At 39.3% G+C, this 18355-nt stretch overlaps 1 protein-coding gene across 2 annotated transcripts; it reads right to left on the bottom strand.

Moving 5' to 3' along the window:
- Positions 1-487: 487 nt before the first annotated feature.
- Positions 488-17899, bottom strand: LOC124283923 (penicillin-binding protein 4-like). Of its 2 annotated transcripts, none has more exons than XM_046719995.1 (6): positions 17793-17899; positions 10928-11261; positions 5557-5736; positions 4677-4940; positions 3300-3547; positions 488-2348 (listed from the first exon to the last, which is right to left on the bottom strand). In XM_046719995.1, the coding sequence occupies exons 2-6, from the start codon at positions 11230-11232 to the stop codon at positions 1657-1659; spliced, it is 1689 nt and encodes a 562-aa protein (XP_046575951.1). In that variant the 5' UTR covers positions 11233-11261; positions 17793-17899; the 3' UTR covers positions 488-1656. The 2 variants fall into 2 exon arrangements, with proteins under 2 accessions (XP_046575951.1, XP_046576016.1); XM_046720060.1 differs by having other exon boundaries at positions 10928-11254; positions 17793-17883.
- Positions 17900-18355: the final 456 nt, after the last annotated feature.

The raw sequence follows: 18355 nt of genomic DNA, 5'->3' as shown, positions 1-18355 counted from the left end.
ATGCAATTGGGATACGATGGCATGTTTCAACCAAGTCAGCGAGCCTGACCACCCGATCCCGTCAGTCGCCTCGTACGACAAGCATATAGATTGCTGAAGACCAATTCTAACCCGGATCTTCACGGGTGGTTAATGATGGGCAACGCCTGTACACAGGCTTTGTTAGAACTAAAATGATTTAGTAATTATGAATGGAGATCGTTGTGTTCAAGTGCAGAGATCCTTCAGCTTACATATTGGGGGATATGTATGTTTTTCAACACATAGCTGAGAAGAGAGTGGGAATTTCCCTTTGTAGTTGCCTCAATATAATTGAGTACAGTCCACCATGAGAATTATGAAAGGTTTGAAAATCTGGTAGAACGTGAATCAGTGTTTAACTCGTATTGTTTCAGACCATTTCCGTAATTTACTTTAAGCCACTATCAATATACACCCTGTACTCTCTGCGTCGAATTTTATAAGCAATAACAACAACTACCTGTATCAATTACTGTCTGTTTATTAAAATAATCATTGTAAACGAACATTGTGCAATCTATTCACAATTAGGATAACAAATGGAATTTGTCTGATCACCATGTCTATCAACGTGCAATGTCATTGTGCAATTTATTCACAATTAGGATAACAATGGAATTTTTTAGATCACCATGTGTATCAACGTGCATTGTCATTGTGCAATTTATTCACAATTAGGTTAACAAATGGATTTTGTCTGATCTCCATGTGTATCAACGTGCATTGTCATTGTGCAATCTATTCACAATTAGGTTAACAAATGGATTTTGTCTGATCACCACGTGTATCAACGTGCATTGTCATTGTGCAATCTATTCACAATTAGGATAACAAATGGATTTTGTGTGATCTCCATGTGTATCAACGTGCAATGTCATTGTGCAATCTATTCACAATTAGGTTAACAAATGGAATTTGTCTGATCCCCATGTCTATCAACGTGCATTGTAATTGTGCAATTTATTCACAATTAGGATAACAAATGGAATTTATTAGATCACCATGTCTATCAACGTGCATTGTCATTGTGCAATTTATTCACAGTTAGGTTAACAAATGGATTTTGTCTGATCACCACGTGTATCAACGTGCATTGTCATTGTGCAATCTATTCACAATTAGGTTAACAAATGGATTTTGTGTGATCTCCATGTGTATCAACAGCATGTCATGCCAGAAATGACTATACGGGATCAGCGCTGACAGTGGCTTGGGGTGTTTTGCGTACATCATTAACCATTTATAATTATATGCCTACGTAAATCGTGACGATTCTGTATCAAATTCATGTAAATTTTCAAATTAAAAAAAGCCAAACAAATTTTTTTTATACTGCGCCTAAATAGTGGCACAATAACATCATTTTCCATCCTATACAACAGAAACTAACAGTTCAGTATTGAAGCTCATCATTGATAATACCATACCAATTGAGACAATTAAGAAAACGAATCATATGCATCATATCAAATTTTCATTTTACAAAGAATACCTTAAATTTTGCTGTTATCTGAAATTGTTCAAGATATGAATACAATGGATTACCCGTGTTATCGAAGGTGTTCAAAATGTTTCTAACATGAAGTCCTGTTATTATAAGATGCCAAAGAGCGAACTTTTATTAGTACACAGTCACTACAGTATGGAGAAAACAGCACAAAGTGATGCGAACACCAACAAAAGATTGCTCAACTCCTTGACACTCGTCGCACTTATTTCAGGGTTGATAACTGTGAATATGTTTTCATCGTGAAAGCTTGTACCTCTGGTAAATGTCATCTTGTGAGGTAAACCGAGGTCAATGAAGGAATACTTTCCATTGCTTAACCCACGGAAAAGTACTTCTACAAGAATCGTTGCATTACCTGGTCGAGACATAAATCTAAAGGGGTGCCATAAATCAAGCTTAAATGTTGCTTTCTTATCCGTGGTATTGAGAGAACCCCGTAACCTCCCGTATTGTAGATCCAGTGACGACCCTGGTCCCCTCCTAACGTCCACGTCACCAAACAGATACTGCCCGTATTTCCCAACATAACAGTCAAGGCAATCCACATCGGTGTTGGTGACGTCTGAATTATTTTGTAACTTTGATAGCCAACTGCCCCAGGGCTTGGGATACGAGCAGGCTGTAGAGACATTTAGCCAAGGCTCGTCACCAATCAAAATATCAGAAATATAGAATGAGATAAGGTTTTCTGCAAATTCCCCATTCGACGTTCCTGGGCCACTCTCACTTACAAATATTCCAACGTCCAAGTCACGGTAGAGTTTAATGTAGCTCGTGTACGCATTTAAGGCTCCAGTGTGCATGCTCACGTTGTATTCTGGAATATAACATCCACAATGAAAATACATAAAAGAAAGCTAATGTCGCTAATTTTAGTATCACTATGATATTTGTTTATGGTTATGGCATTATGTATTGGTGCAGTTTCCATTCATAAAAAACATTCTGAAGACAAGTACAAAACGTCAGGGAATGATCGATTATCAAACAAGCCAATTACATTGTGGTGAAAGTGATGCAAAGATTAGTATAGCTATGGAATAATTTGTATTGACACAATGCTGTTATATAGTATTTGGACATGTGAAAGCACTTGTTTCTTTGTTAAAATAAACTTAAAGATAATGTTAATTATACTGACGATCAAAGGCCAAGAGCAAATCTACAGTGCACAGATATAAGAAAAAGGTATTCCAAAGGTAGCTTTTGCATCATGAATAGACAGCAGTGATTCAGCTCTATAATGCAGTTATATATGGGATGCGACATATGGGATGCACGAGGAGTGAATGAGAATGGTTTTACGCCGCTTTTAGCAATATTCCAGCAATATCACTGCGGGGTACACCATAAATGGGCTTCACACGTTGTACCCATGAGGGGAATCGAACCCGGGTCTTCGGTGTGACGAGCGGACGCTTTAACCAATAGGCTACCCCACCGCCCCAGCATTCATTGATATTCCTCCACTTCTACCCCACCGCCCCGGATGCACGACGACAATAGGTATGATGTCAGTGTGATTATCCGCCATCCGAACTTAGCATCTTAAAGCACTCGTGACATGAAGAGGAACATGGTGTAATTTGTAACTGTTTAGTCGATGGTAGTCTTTTGGTTTGCCCGTGGCACGTACGACCCAGTTCTATTCCTATTATGAATGATATGGTAATAGCCAAATATATGTCTATTTATGGCTTGATTTGCGCCAATTATAGGATATACCATACTCGTTTACGCCTGATAATAATTCTAGTTTGTTTCTTACCTTTATATACAGATAGATACCATGCATAACCATAGCCATACTCCAAGTTCATCACGGGATACTGCGGCTTTGACGTTAACGCCCCGTAGGGCATATACTCGTGAAATTTGAAGACCTCCACTAACGTTGTGTACTTGACCAGTGTGACGTTGTCCTCCGTCACCCCTTGCCTCAGTAGAAAGTGCATCCATTTAGCCATGTCCTCTGCTGAAGACGCAATAGCACCTGCGGCCACTCCTGGGTGTATGCTGTGGAGAAGCAAGATCAGCAGGTAAGAAGACGTCCCTAATACTGAATATGTTCATCGATTGAAGTGAGTGAGTGAGTGAGTGAGTTAAGATTTAAAGTCACATCGGCAATATTTCAGCCATACCGTGACCAAAACAATTTATACAATAAAAAGTGAAATGAGAACATTTGACATTGAAATGGAATACATGTACGTTATAAAAACCTGTCGACGAAGGACAGTAAAACAACTAGAATATCACAATTACAACTAAAACTAGTGTGGAGAGTTAAAACGGATAGCACTATTTGGACAATACAATATAAAAACAGGCTATAGATCGCCAACACCAGAAGGTAAATCACCATACCAGGGACCATCGATTGAAGATTTCATCAGTGAGGATCGCCCGCTAATGCTATCAATCACTGCATTACCTTGTCTAGACTCGAATATGTACAGGTCGCCATGCACTTGTCATACTATGTTTACGACACGAGTGCCTAAATCCTGACATTTCCCGATCGAGAGCGAGGGATATGCCCTTATTTAGGCACGAGTGTCGTAAACATAGTACGATATGGGCACGAATATAATATTCTATTTATTACCGAAGTCTTCAAATTAGGGAAAGTAAACCCAAATCTACTTTCAAACAGACTGGCTGCCCCCCCACTGCCGTATGTAGACGGCATAGAAGAAACGTGACATCATAGCATTGTTTATGACGTCACGTCACCATGACAAAGTGATATTTTGCCCTAGGGCATCGTATGAAAAATATTAACCCTGATATTTTCACCCTCGAAGGTAATAATAGGATTACTGATGAATGTGGCTTAGAGAAGAATGATACATTCACTCTCTCACAAATTGGGCCTCGTGGTCGTTATTTCAAATATATAGAGATCAGTGATTATATAGAGATCAATGATTATGAATCAAACTAGGTGTAATGAACATGCTGTAGAAACTAAATGTGCGTTTTGTCATTCATAAACGTGTTGTGGTTGGTCAAATAAGGCCCAAGCATAGATACATGAGTAACGCTCCACTCAGATCCCTTGTAAACTTTAAAAGCTGAAGATGAGTGCTATTGTTTAGTTACTTAAATCAATTATCATTCAAAAGTGATAAAATGACCTCACTCGTAAATTGAGGGATCCGATAATATGAGCACGTCCTCTACATTATAGTACGGTTTTGCCATTCCTGTTGCATTTGCTGATATCGTTTTTCCCAGGACACGTGACCGGTTCATTCCCAGTGGTTTGAAGATCCGTTTCTCCAGAGTTACTTCGTAGGGTTCACCTGACAACACTTCCACAATACGACCGATCAAAGCGTACGCCCAGTTGTTGTACTCATAGACGTCACGGAAGGGGTGAACTTCCGGAAGAAAGCGGAAACGCCTGTGTAAAGAACAATTATGTCATAAACACCGGTGGTTCAACCAGAGTCGTCATTGCAATACCGTACTGGATTGTAATGTGTATGTAACAAGTAAATACATACTCCTGGTGAAATCAAGATGTGAAAACAAAGCCCGAGAACTCGGTCAGGTTAGAACTCTTCAGGGCTCCTTCTTTTGTGTGTTCTTGCTCATGCATAATGACTTCGCCAAGAGTAATCGGTTATCATAGGTAGGGCAGGACATGCCTATCCGTTTTACAAACACCTGGTGCCACGATAGAATTTCAATGATCAATAAAAATAATCACCACTGTCATACCTTGATCTGGCAGCTAGACTGACGTTTTAATTTTCTCAAACCAAAATTCACTGAATTTATAAAAAAGTCTGAATTTCACACTTTTTAGCAATACTTTGTTTTATCAGAATTACAACTAAACGAGAACTTCAGAAGAGTCTCCGAACAGTGTCGATAATTTGGCCACTCCACCTGCGAATTGTGACACCTCGGATAACTAAGTCAACAGTACACTCTGGTACAAAGTGACATTACCGATGCCGTGTCTTTACATTTTCCTTAACGTTTTTCTAAATATGATAAAAAAACCCGTTTACTTTGCTAAATCACTTGTCGTGAAGTTGGGAGCAAATCCAGCAGAAATGGCAAGGCCCGCAGGATGAAGTCCAGCACGGTGGGTCAAAAGATCCCTCAGAGTAGTCTCCTCTGTTCTCTCCTCATCCACAAATGCAAAGTCTGGACCCAACACGTCCTTCACCTTTGTCGTCCATGTTAAACTGTAATTATGCAAAAGACATGCATAGAGACAAATGTATACAAGGGCACCTTTGTATACACACTGATACTTTTTTGACAAGTATCAGTGTTGAATGACTACAATTTGTATGGATATACAACTTCTTTATTCTGTATAGGCGACGTTTCGACATGCATAGGCGACAACGACATTAGAATCTATGTCGAAACATCGCCTATACACATTAAAAAAGTTGTATATCCATAAAAACTGTCCTCAATTATACACTGATACTTGCCACGTCTCTACTATTCCTCGCTGTAAATAAAACCACAAACACTCCCAGTAAAGTATTCCTTCATACGTAGATAAGGGTAGATTATTAAGGGGCTGAAAGTAACATGAATATGTGACTGTACAGGTATCCAATTGGGGTAGGGATCCTGAAAAATACCTTCAGAAAAGTAATAAATAGTTTCGAGCAAATTAAATGCAATTTTCATTTGTTTGACATTAAATTTATTTTTAGGAATGCGTTGAGTAAATGTAAGTGCGACCAATTGCTCATTTTAACCCTGTCAGGCAATTAACTTTGAATATGAACTGATAAATATGATTGATTATAATATCCCGGAAGTAAATCGTACAGGAACACTTCTCGTCCGGTGGACATTCTTCTACATAAGATACACTCTCATTAGTAATTAAAACTAAGAGTGTGTAATAATTCTTTTTAATGACACGGGTCATTTTATGTCTTAAATATTTCCGAATCACAACACTTATGGTGAAGAAGTATTTTATGGTATCATTACACATGCCCATATATTCACTCAGTACATAACTTCGTGTCTCTCCTGATCTAGAAATGTTGTAATAAAAGTAAAGTGGTACCAATCTCTAGACATTAGTTCATTGAACAACATATCACGATTTTCACAACACATAATTTTATTATCCCCTTTACCAAAGTCACTAACTTCATTAACTCCAGACAGCTGTTTATATTAACCTTGGAAAATGTAAACACAAATATGATGACCGCTAACAGAACTATTGTCCCGTTCAGTTGTATATGATGGTACGCATGCCAATAATGCTCCTTTAAGAAATTACTGCAACTGTACTTGGTGGAAAGTGTCTCCCAATCACACCCTGTAGAGCATCTCCAGAAGCAAACACACGAATTGTCTTTTGTGCATGTGGCAGATGTCAGTATTTAATCTGCATGGCTTTATTCATTTATCTGCCACTATGGAACGAAGAAGATTTTCAGATGTCAGTATTTAATCTGCATGGCTTTTTGCATTTATCTGCCACTATGGAACGAAGAAGATTTTCAGATGTCAGTATTTAATCTGCATGGCTTTATTCATTTATCTGCCACTATGGAACGAAGAAGATTTTCAGATGGCAAGAAATAGCAGATTATTGGTGTGCATATCTCCAGTATGTCCTTTAAAGCAATTGGTCGGGAAATGAATGTCCACTATAGTCCGTTTGACTTCATTTGAGACCAATGAATTGCTCGCTATTCGCTATTTCTTACGAGGGAGGACCACTTGCTGGTAGAACAGCCAGGTGTGCTAGTTGGCACGTGTGAAATTGAAACTTCACTGCACACGCTTGTTGACTACCAGCAAGTGGTCCTCCCTCGTAAGAATTCGAATAGCGAAAAGTGACAACAAAATAATGATCGTTTGTTAAACAACTATTTTATTCGGGTGTCCAAAATTATGAGACAAATCATCAGAGATGGTCTGTCGATTTCATGTGACAGTGCAAAATTCGGTTTTGTTGCAATTATTAGATTTTGTGTTAGTGAGCAATTCATCGGTCTCAAATGAAGTCAAACGGACTATACACAGTTGTCAGTCGTTTGGTCAGAAAATACACGGAAACGAATGAGCTGTGGACGACCCAGATTGACGTCTGATCGTGAAGACATGGCACTATTGAGGCTCACTCGGCGTCATCCTTTCACAAGCACCCTTAATCCTAATTAGGCCTCTAATCATCATATCTGGACATGGAAATGAAACTTAATGGGGTGTGGATGAAAGCATTGTTCAGGGGAAGGTTGAAAATAATTTGCTGGGTCATGTCGCTCATCCTGCAGTCTGTTCGGCTGAACGTTCATGTGTGAATTGACAGACATGAGTCCCTCAGTACCTGCTATTTTGTAAATGTCCTCTCCTACCTGAGCACTTTTCAATCATGTCCGACAAAGTGTGATGGCGCCTGGTGAACAATGTGGGGAGGGCGTTTCTGAAAATGAGGTCTTTTATAAATTGATCATCATTACAATCCAAAGGGATGCCTCATACCGCACAGATTGAAGAAATGAACGAAAGTCTTCACGTTCTGTTTGTTTTCTGTCCATCAGGGCATTTTTCCGAATGATGCCTTGGATGGACGTTGGACCGTACCATTGTGAAAAACATTGTCTAAGTTCAGGCCATGTCATGTTATCTTTACTAGGAAGGCCTTCATACCTTAAATTGGAAAAGCTGAACAATTTTGTCATCATTGTAATTTTGAATTGCCACAAATTTCTGGAATCGACAAAGCCAGGAAGGTGCTGATCGGGAAGCATGTCCGTCGAATAATGGCATGGGAAGGACTGTGAAGCTGACACGGGTGGTGGACAGACAGCGTCACGGTCAGGGGCGGGGAGGAGCATGGAGGGCAGAACAGCAACGGCCACAACAATGGGGATTATAAATACGCCATAGTGATCAGGGTGTTGAGGGGTAGATGGAAAATCTGAGCGGGTGGTTGTATTCACGGGAGTCATTTCATTACATTTAGATTTTGGGCGGATCCTCCAAGGAAAATATGATTTACTGGAGGATCCGTTATCCGATTTAGTAGAAAGAGAGGCATTGAACATGGAAGAATGAACCAAATAGTATCAACACTCACAAAGTGGAAAGTTTAAATTAAAACACAAAACAATCGGTAAGACACAGAACATTTCAACTAAAAGTCACAATGTCAATGACACTTGTAAGTGGGAGCCAGCTGGACCTCTTCGTCTTTGCGTTTCTTGCTGTTTCCTCAGACACAGGATATGAATGTAGGCGCTGTGTACAGATCATCAACGGACCAGTTCTTGTTTGGGCATCGGTGCACACACAATAGCACAGTGATCATGTCCTTCAAACAGCCAAGAGTCCAAATTGATACACAGTTGACAGACGTCGTGGTCAGCTACTCTTCAGGACTAACCCTTAGTCTGATGTTGTTACATGTAGTTGGTTGACTTCCATTGTGATGTGGACCCAGGATGGATGTATATCGCCGGAGGTTCGCTCAAGACCTTTGTTGCCGAGAGGTTCCGAGATCTTGGACTCCACCATGTATCCCGGGCTGTTTAAACGGGATAACTATGTCTTCAAATACAGAAGTCCATCAGTGGGTCCACAACACTTTATTCTGGATTCAATATGTATACATACATGAAGTTACAACAATGACTAGGCGGCATGTCGGAGGCGATGGTCAGCCAACCTACCTTGTCGCTGTCTCGGGGTCAACTCTCGACTAACACAAAGCATTCTCAATTTATCCCTCAGGGTAGAATCCTCATCAGACTGTCACGTGTCGTATTTGTGACAGATGTGTGTCAGCCTGGAGTACCCCGCATCTCATCCACAATGTCATGCTTCAGTGGCCAACCAGCCTTTGTCTAATTTTGATTATGCAGCTAATGACTCTATCATGGTGGCCATGATGACAATGGTCAAGCTGTATTGATTTCATGTGTATTGACAGCATGGCCAATACTTAGAGAGATATTAAATTTACATCTCAAGGAATATTATAAATATCCCTGATAAACCCTGTTCCAAACTGCCTACGATACTAGATCTTTCTTTGATTGTACAACGTTACCAGATTATAAATAAACGTCTCTTCACATCCACGCCATGTTACCTGTTCCTCTCTCAAGCTCCATACATGTAACCGGTATAATTTTCTTAAGCCAAAATAGATTATTTGTGTATTGTGCTATACTCATAATTAAAACGTTGAAGGAAACTGTCCTTATTTGTTTTGTTTTAGTTAAGACTTGACCATGCCAATGTATTGTGCGTGCACACCACTAATGTTAGCCAAAACATGCAACATTGTAATAATTACCTGGGGTGCTTTACATTTGTTCCAGATGATGGTAGTACCCATGCCTATCTATTCACTGATCAAGAGTGAGTGAGTGAGTGAGTTATTATTTAACGTCACATCGGCAATATTTCAACCATATCGTGACGAGAACATATGTGACATTGAAATGGAATAGATGTGTATTATAATAACCTGTCGACGAAGGATAGTAAAACAACTAGAATACCACAATTACAACTAAAACTAGTATGGAAAGTTAAAACTAATAGCACCATTTGGACAATACAATATAAAAACTGGCTATAGATCGCCAACAACTGAAGGTAGATCACCACACTGATCTAGAAATATTGCCATAACGAACTGTCAGCCTCTCTAGTTGAGTTATACTTAGATTTTTCACCCGGTATCTAACTTCGTGTCTCTCAAGAAATATAATATGAATATGAGTAACTGGTAAAGTGTATAATATGTGTGTATCATATCAAGTACAAGCTCATTAGTTGGTTGGTTGGTTGTTTAACGCTGCACTCAGCAATGTTACAGCTATATGGTGGCGGTCTGTAAATAATCGAGTCTGGACCAGACAAGCCAGTGATCAATACCATGAGCATCAATCTACGCCATTGGGATATTATGACATGTGTCAACCAAGTCAGCGAGCCTGACCACCCAATCCCGTTAGTCGCCTTTTACGACAAGCATAGTCGCCTTTTATGACAAGAATGGGTTGCTGAAGACCTATTCTACCCCGGATCTTCACGGGTCATTTATGGTTATGGCATTATGTATTGGTATAGTTTTCAATTATAATTCACCCGATACCGTTAGTCGGGTTACTGAGGATCAATTCTAATCCGGATTTTCACGGGTCCAAGCTTATTTGTAACCAACACATCAAGTGTGTAGTCAATTTTAAAGATAATTAACTATGACCAGGCAGTAGGTTTTGGTTCTGGTACCCATACCTATATTTTCACTCAATACGCACCTTGACAACGACATTAGAATCTATGTCGAAACGTCGCCTATATAGAATATAGAACTTGTATATCCATAAAAGTAGTCCTCATTCTTTGAGTGTATTTATGTCACTGACATACCTTCCATTACTTTCATCCATCATCATGGCCAGGAGGGTAGTCGTGAAAGCCTTAGTCAAAGATCCAATTCCAAATAAAGTCTCCTTGGTGACGTTCACTCCCTGTTCAATGTCCGCCAGTCCGAAGCCCCGTACCCAAGTCTCATCCTCCTGCACAACAGCCACTGTCTGCCCGGGGATCTGTCTACACTTCATGACCTCCTCCACAAACGTTTCCACCTTTCTGACCTGGTCATCGGTGAAAATCCCCGCCGACCCCACAGAGACAGCGGACATGAGCAGCAACGCTTGCATGGACCACATCATCTCACTTGAAACCAACGAGGTACTGCAAGCTAATGTTTTTGAAAGATCCATTTTTATACTATACTGTATATTTTCACAGAATGGAAATTTGTATACACATTAGGTATCTATATCAGTTTGCAAAGCAACATGTTAGATACAATTATCTGTATACAAAAATATACACACAGCTCAGTGCAATGAAGTTGATACATTATTTGACTCAACTGAACACATAAAAATACAAGTATGGTCAGTAAGTTAATGCACCACCATGAACATGCATATATTTAAAGATGAAGGTTTTGGACACATGTACATTTCACTATTTATACTGTTGAATTAAGGTAAATTTTACCAATGAACTTGTAACGTAGTTTATGGCTTGTAGCCAGTATCAGAGTATTCCTTTGCTATATATTTGTGACAGGGTACTATAACAGCGGGATTACTGGTGGTAATTCAGTGTTTAAGGTAAATCTTTTCCTAAGTACTTAAGGTAATGGGACGATTCCTTTAAGACACATAGGCTAATATTTGAGAATATAGTAATACGTACTTGTCATTTGAAGTAAGCTTAAGGCACTGATGACAAGGACTGACCCAGCAATGGTCCAGGTGTGGTGATGTGAGGATAAGAGAGAGGTAGAGCGCGAGTGAAAGAGACAAAGAGTGTGAGTAAGAGCCAGGAGTGAAAGGAGCTAGTTTGAGAGAATGCTTCAAGCAGGGCTCCAGATAAAGGCCGTATCGGCGTATGTACGGCTAAAAGACATGCACGATACGATAGGAAATAATTTAGGAAACGTAGCAGATTCGCACCACAGCAAGTGTGTACGGTCTTAAAATCATGTACAGACGTATTTATCTGAAAAAAAGTATTTTTTTTATTGTTTACTGACCTGTTTACACAAGACTAGCAATGTTGTGGTGCATATATGAAACGAAACAATAGATTACTGATACGCCATTAAAGTCCATTCAGTACTCTAAATGTACTTTTAAGTTTTTCCAGTACTCCTATATTGAAAAAATAAGGAGTACGTACTCCTGATGTTGAAAAATTATCTGGAGCCCTGCTTCAAGTGTCTCACCACACTAACAGTAACTGAACTGAATTGGACTGGATACACTGTCTTCATTATTTAATATGAGGGGAGAGAAGCGCCTCCCAACGTGGTCACATATTGGTCATTTTGAGAGTGATAATCATGTGGATGACAACCTAGACATTTTATTACCCTTAAGATAAATTTGTCGAATTCTGATTGGTTAATAGGCAAAGCATACGAAACAATGTAGGCGGATTTGCCAGAGTGTACGAACCGTACACCCCGTCAAATCTGTCACGTGACACACTACACGGGTTTTACGAATGGCCTTGAACTCAGATGGAATGTGGCTGCCAAACGGCGGATCGCTTCGAAATTTTAGAGTTGGCGTATACAATAATGAGTATAAACAGAGTAAAAAATTTGTTGCCATAATTTCTTTTTTGTTTGTGTCAATAAATATATCCCAAAAATAAAATGTTTCTTTATTTCAATAGTCTTGTCGTTTAACAAACCTCACATTCTATCATTTTTTATCATAAACTAAACCATCCCTAGTTACCTCCCTTTATGACCGTTCTGGAACAATCATGGCGAAACGTTTTGCGTCTCATTCTGCCGAAGGTTTAATGTTGTTGCTTAAAGATAAGCTAAATTATAAGATCTTAAGGGTAATAAATTCGTCGCACGGTGTTTGAAAGTGTGTACGGGAGTGTCAGACCCTTGTAAACTAAGAAGGGTCTGACAGTCCCGTACACCCTTTCAAACACCTTGTAACTAATGATATCAGTAATTATTCAGACAGTTAGCAGTTAACTAATTTAAATCCTCCCCTGAACACACACACACACACACACTTCCCGTTGTTCAATAAAGTATTACCACTTAAACATCAGACTCCACCACTGAGCATCATTTTTACTGACCAAAAGTACCATTTTCTGGTCGTTCATTTTATTTCCAGCATACAATGGTGGACGAAAATGGGGCAAAGTCAGCGAAATGTACGTCACCATAATTGCTTTTTTGTAATACATGAAAAAAGGGAAAAACAAGACTTCAATAAAACAAATAATTGCTAAATTAAAAATACTAACGGAATTTAATTAATGCGGTCGTTCAGTTCCATATATTGTGTGTTAATAGTGTCAATAGCGAGCTGACACGAAATATCAACGCACATGTCGGTGTTGAAAATGGTGTGTTTGTTATAGTATACATTTCGCCATTGCAGCGACGACTTTCGTGTCTCGAAACTAAATTAGATAACGTTTTTATGCTCTAAACGTAACGATGGCTGCTGTTCTGGTGACGTATACATGCACTTTGAATACGTATCGATGACAAATGATATGAAAAGATTTTAACCACCCATTCTCTGATTTTCTATAGTAAATATACATGTGGAAAAAGTATCGCAACACCTAAGACCTTTTTCTCTTAAAAAGTGCAATATAACAACATTATGAAAATAAATGGAAACATTAACCTATTTCGTGTCTCAAAGGCAACGAATCATGATGCACGTGCTGCAGGTAACAAGTGTGGAGCATATGAAACACTTGCACCCCTTGTGTACAGTTTCAATGATCATTCACTCTTGTAAGAAAACGGATCTAGTGAGTGAGTGAGTGAGTGAGTGAGTGAGTTTAGTTTTACGCCGCACTCAGCAATATTCCAGCTATATGGCGGCGGTCTGTAAATAATCGAGTCTGGACCAGACAATCCAGTGAACAACAGCATGAGCACCGATCTGCGCAATTGGGAACCGATGACATGAAAACTGATCTAAAACGCAAACTTATTGTCTTAAACCACTCTTTGGGACCACCTCAACTAACGCCAGCCAAAAGATGCCAAGTTATAGGTATGGTTAATGCCGGTTTGGCCATGAGACAAATTGTCAGGCAATTATGCTACCGTCCCTCAACAATCAGTCGATTAGTGATAAAATATCACCAAACAAATGATGTAAAGGCTCTGCATCGTTACGACGCAGCCCTAATTAGACTTGTTTGGTGATTTCCCTTTGCACCAAGTCCAATGTTAAAACGGCAATAGCTTCCGCATCGACAACTCTGTCATAAATCTGGTAGAAATCGACTGAAAACGGCAGGTATAAGGCCAGGAGACCTGTCAGACGACCTTTCTTGACACGTCCCCAAATTGATGCCCGATTACGGTGGTCCCGTGACCGACATCCGTGGATGCTGGCTTCTAAAAGGAAGATCCCTTTTTTCAGACGAGAGCCGGTTTTTGCTGTTTGTTACTGACAGAAGGACGCGTGTATGGCGACAGAGGAACATGGCATATGCTCAAAGGAACATCCTGGAAGAAGTTCCATTCGGCGGAGGATTATTGATGGTATGAGGTTGTGTGTCGTATGAATGCAAACTTCTGCTTGTCACAGTGAGAGGAAACCTGAATGGACAAAGGTACCCAAAGGAAATCTTGAGGAGGCATGTAGTGGCTCATTTCGACAATCATCCTCAATTAACAAGGCCAATCTTTATGGATGACAACGCCAGGCCTCATCGCGCACGCGCAGTCATCGATTTCCTGCACCAAGAAGGCATTACCACCGTTCCATGGCCAGCCAGACGCCCTGATTTGAAACCTATCAAAGATGTTTGGGACATTCTGGAGCATACTGTTCGTCAGAGAGATCCGCTAGTCCAGAATACAGATAAATTAGAGCAAACATTGCACACAGAATGGAACGGATTGCCCCAACATCGGATTCAGCGTCTTGTGCACTCAGTAACGACGAGGGTTCAAAACGTCATCCAGGTGGGCGGAGGTTACACAAGATACTTACTATGTCTTCTGTTTCTGAAACTAGGAGCCTTATTTGTGGATTGAGTGTAGGAATTAGGTCTATGCATTCTATTTTCCGTTTGGGATGACCATGCTTTTATTGACACATCCTGCATCAAAAAGCCATTACCACCGTTCCATGGCTACAGAAGCCCTGATCTGAACCCTATCGAGCATGTTTGGGTCATTCTGGGGCGTACGGTTCGTCAGAAAGATCCGATAGTCCAGAATACAGATGAATTAGAGCAAGCATTGCACCAAGAATAGAACGGGTTGCCCCAACATCGGATTCAGCGTCTTGTGCACTCAGTGGGGACGAGGGTTCAAAACGTCACAAAACAACTACTGTCTTCTGTTTCTGTAACCAGAGACCTTATTTGTGGACTGGGGGTATGAGTAAGGACTATGCATCGTGTTTCCCGGTTTTGATGGCTAAAAGCATACGTTTATTGACACATTATTGACTTTTATTGACACATTATGCTACCTTAATTTCAGTTTTATTACAGGACCCATGTTTAATCAAATTATATCATTCAGATTCTTTATTGATGGCTTTTGTGTTAATGAGAAGTCTTTTCAGCACTTTGGCTACAAAATAATTCCCTGTGAAGACGCACATGACTTATAAACTGTGATTAAATATAGGCCCTGTCATAACACTTGGGTGTTGCGATACTTTTTTTCTCATCTGTATATGATCCGTGAAGATCAGAGTTAGACTTGATCTACAGTATCCCATGCTTGTCGTAAGAGGCGACTAACGGGATCGGGTGGTCAAGCTCGCTGACTGGGTTGACACATGTCATCGTATCCCAATGGCGTAGATCGATGATCATGCTGTTTGTTGATCAATGGATAGACTGGTTCAGACTCGATTATTTACAGACCGCCGCCATATAGCTGGAATATTGCTGAGTGCGGCGTAAAACTAAACTCAGTCAATCAATCCATCGGTATATAAGGCATGTTGCCTAGTAGTGACGGCCACCATTGAACGCGAGTGAATGTTCAGCCTGGTTCCTGGGTCAGTGTCGAAGCGTAGCGCAGCAGACTCAGGAATCAGGCTGAACATTCACTCGAAGATTGATAGCAAACTGTATTATCTAGCAGTGCTATTCTTTAACCTGTTCACCTGAGAGTCCGAACATATGATCTCATAGAAAAAGACCGCAACATTCTTTTTAGTAACTTATTTGTGTTTTGAATGACGTTTGGTTCTATTGTCTCAGCAGTGAGTCACTGTGACGTCATATGAATACAACGTCACGGAATGTAATTGATATTTTTTGGTGTTTTTTCAACTGATATACATTTACAATATTTTTTATTGGTTCCCAAGATTACAATGTAATATATATACAAAGCTGTGATTAATACAGATAAATTGTGTACAGGTACTATATCAGTATTATATTAATAAACATATATAAATCAATAAAAGAGAAAAATGATATCAGGAAAATTTGGATACATTTGAAAGTCTTGTAAGTACTGGGAAGAAAAGGCCCCATTTGTGATTGAATTTTGTTATTTTATTATTATATTATTATTACAATTTAGTGAGTTTAGTTTTACGCCGCACTCAGCAATATTCCACCTTATGGCGGCGGTCTGTAAATAATCGAGTCTGGACCAGACAATCCAGTGATCAACAGCATGAGCATCGATCTGCGCATTGGGGAACCGATGACATGTGTCAACCAATTCAGCGAGCCTGACCACCCGACCCCGTTAGTCGCCTCTTACGACAAGCAAAGTCGCCTTTTAGGGCAAGCATGGATTGCTGAAGACCTATTCTACCCCGGATCTTCACGGGTCATTATTATTATAAATAAAGTTATATTGGAGTGCATATTCTTAATACTACATATGTAAATATGTCTTTTTGCAGCAATGATGATATGATTTAGTAATCTATTTTGATGTAGAGTACCAAGCCATATGTTTTAATAGTAATATATGAGGATATAAATTGTTAAGCCAAATTTCATGGTTTTCTCTCATTCCCAGTACACATGACAAACACTCTCATTTAGAAACAACATAAACTGTTATCAACGTTTTTCATTTTAGCAATTCTCTTTTTGTGTAAATAATACCTTGTTGAAATCTATATTGAATGTTTTGTATCTTGCCATTTTTTCTATATAATGTAAATATATTTTTCCGGTCAAAGTCTGTTTCAGGAAATAAATGCTGTCATTTATTACAAATGTTTGGATGTATATCATTGGAAATAAATGTATCATAACAAATTCTGCACCATTTCGATGTTTTACTAAATAGATTTGGCATTAGTTTACATTGAAATCCCTGATTGGTATTGAATAATAGTGATTAAGAGTATTTTTCCAAGTGCCAGGCAATACGTGCAGTAAATATCTATAATCTTAAAAAGTACGTTTGATACCATATTTTGTAAAAGAATCTGTTGAGAATAATCCAGTTTCATCACAAATATCCCTCATATTTATAATCCCTGTATCTCCCCAGTAGTTTGATGAATTTTTGAAATTGTGATGCCATTGAAGTTGCTCATCCAATGCCCTGACTTCATCTCCTAATAAAAGCCAACAAATGCAACTTAATCCTCACCTGAAAATTCCTACTGTGTATACGTGCAAATATCGAAAGAATATTACGCACGATCACTCCATCATTTCCCGAATATGTATCTAAATATAGGAATGGGGTAATAAGACAATGTCTTACCTAACCTCCTGCCTGCTTTGATGGCTCCCAGTCGGAATTCCGGGACACAGACAGTTTCACGGTAACAAATAAATCATTTACACCGTCACATTGCGCTTCCCACCATGCAGCTGACGCGACATGAATCATTTTTAATTAAACTGTTGTGAATGAATAAATGTTGAGAGTCAAAATAATCAAAGCATATCACCTGTTATGGAAGGGGGAAAATTGAATCATAATTAAATTTGAAACAGCTGTAGCCAAACATATTGATACATGTCACGTGCTGAATAATCCCGTTATTGTCCAAGTATGTTTTTTGTGACAAAATATTGATCATATTCGTCATATCGTCATGTAAATCACTCAGGTTCATGAAGCGGTCATAAGTGTAACGTGAGTACGTGTGTTAACCCCCGTGTAATCGATCCCAGCATCTCTATGGCTAGTTGGATGTATGGTTATGTAAAAGCTATTTAATGTATGGTTACGAATGCCTGATCTACCTTCAGTTGTTGGCGATAAATAGCCCAGTTTTACAATGTATTGTCCAACAGAGTTGTCTACATTTTAAGATATAG

Source organism: Haliotis rubra, unplaced genomic scaffold (assembly GCF_003918875.1).
Source record: "Haliotis rubra isolate DU_JTF1 unplaced genomic scaffold, ASM391887v1 Scf1, whole genome shotgun sequence".
NCBI classification, from domain to species: Eukaryota; Metazoa; Mollusca; class Gastropoda; order Lepetellida; family Haliotidae; genus Haliotis; species Haliotis rubra.
This window is presented reverse-complemented; position numbering and strand designations above follow the sequence as displayed.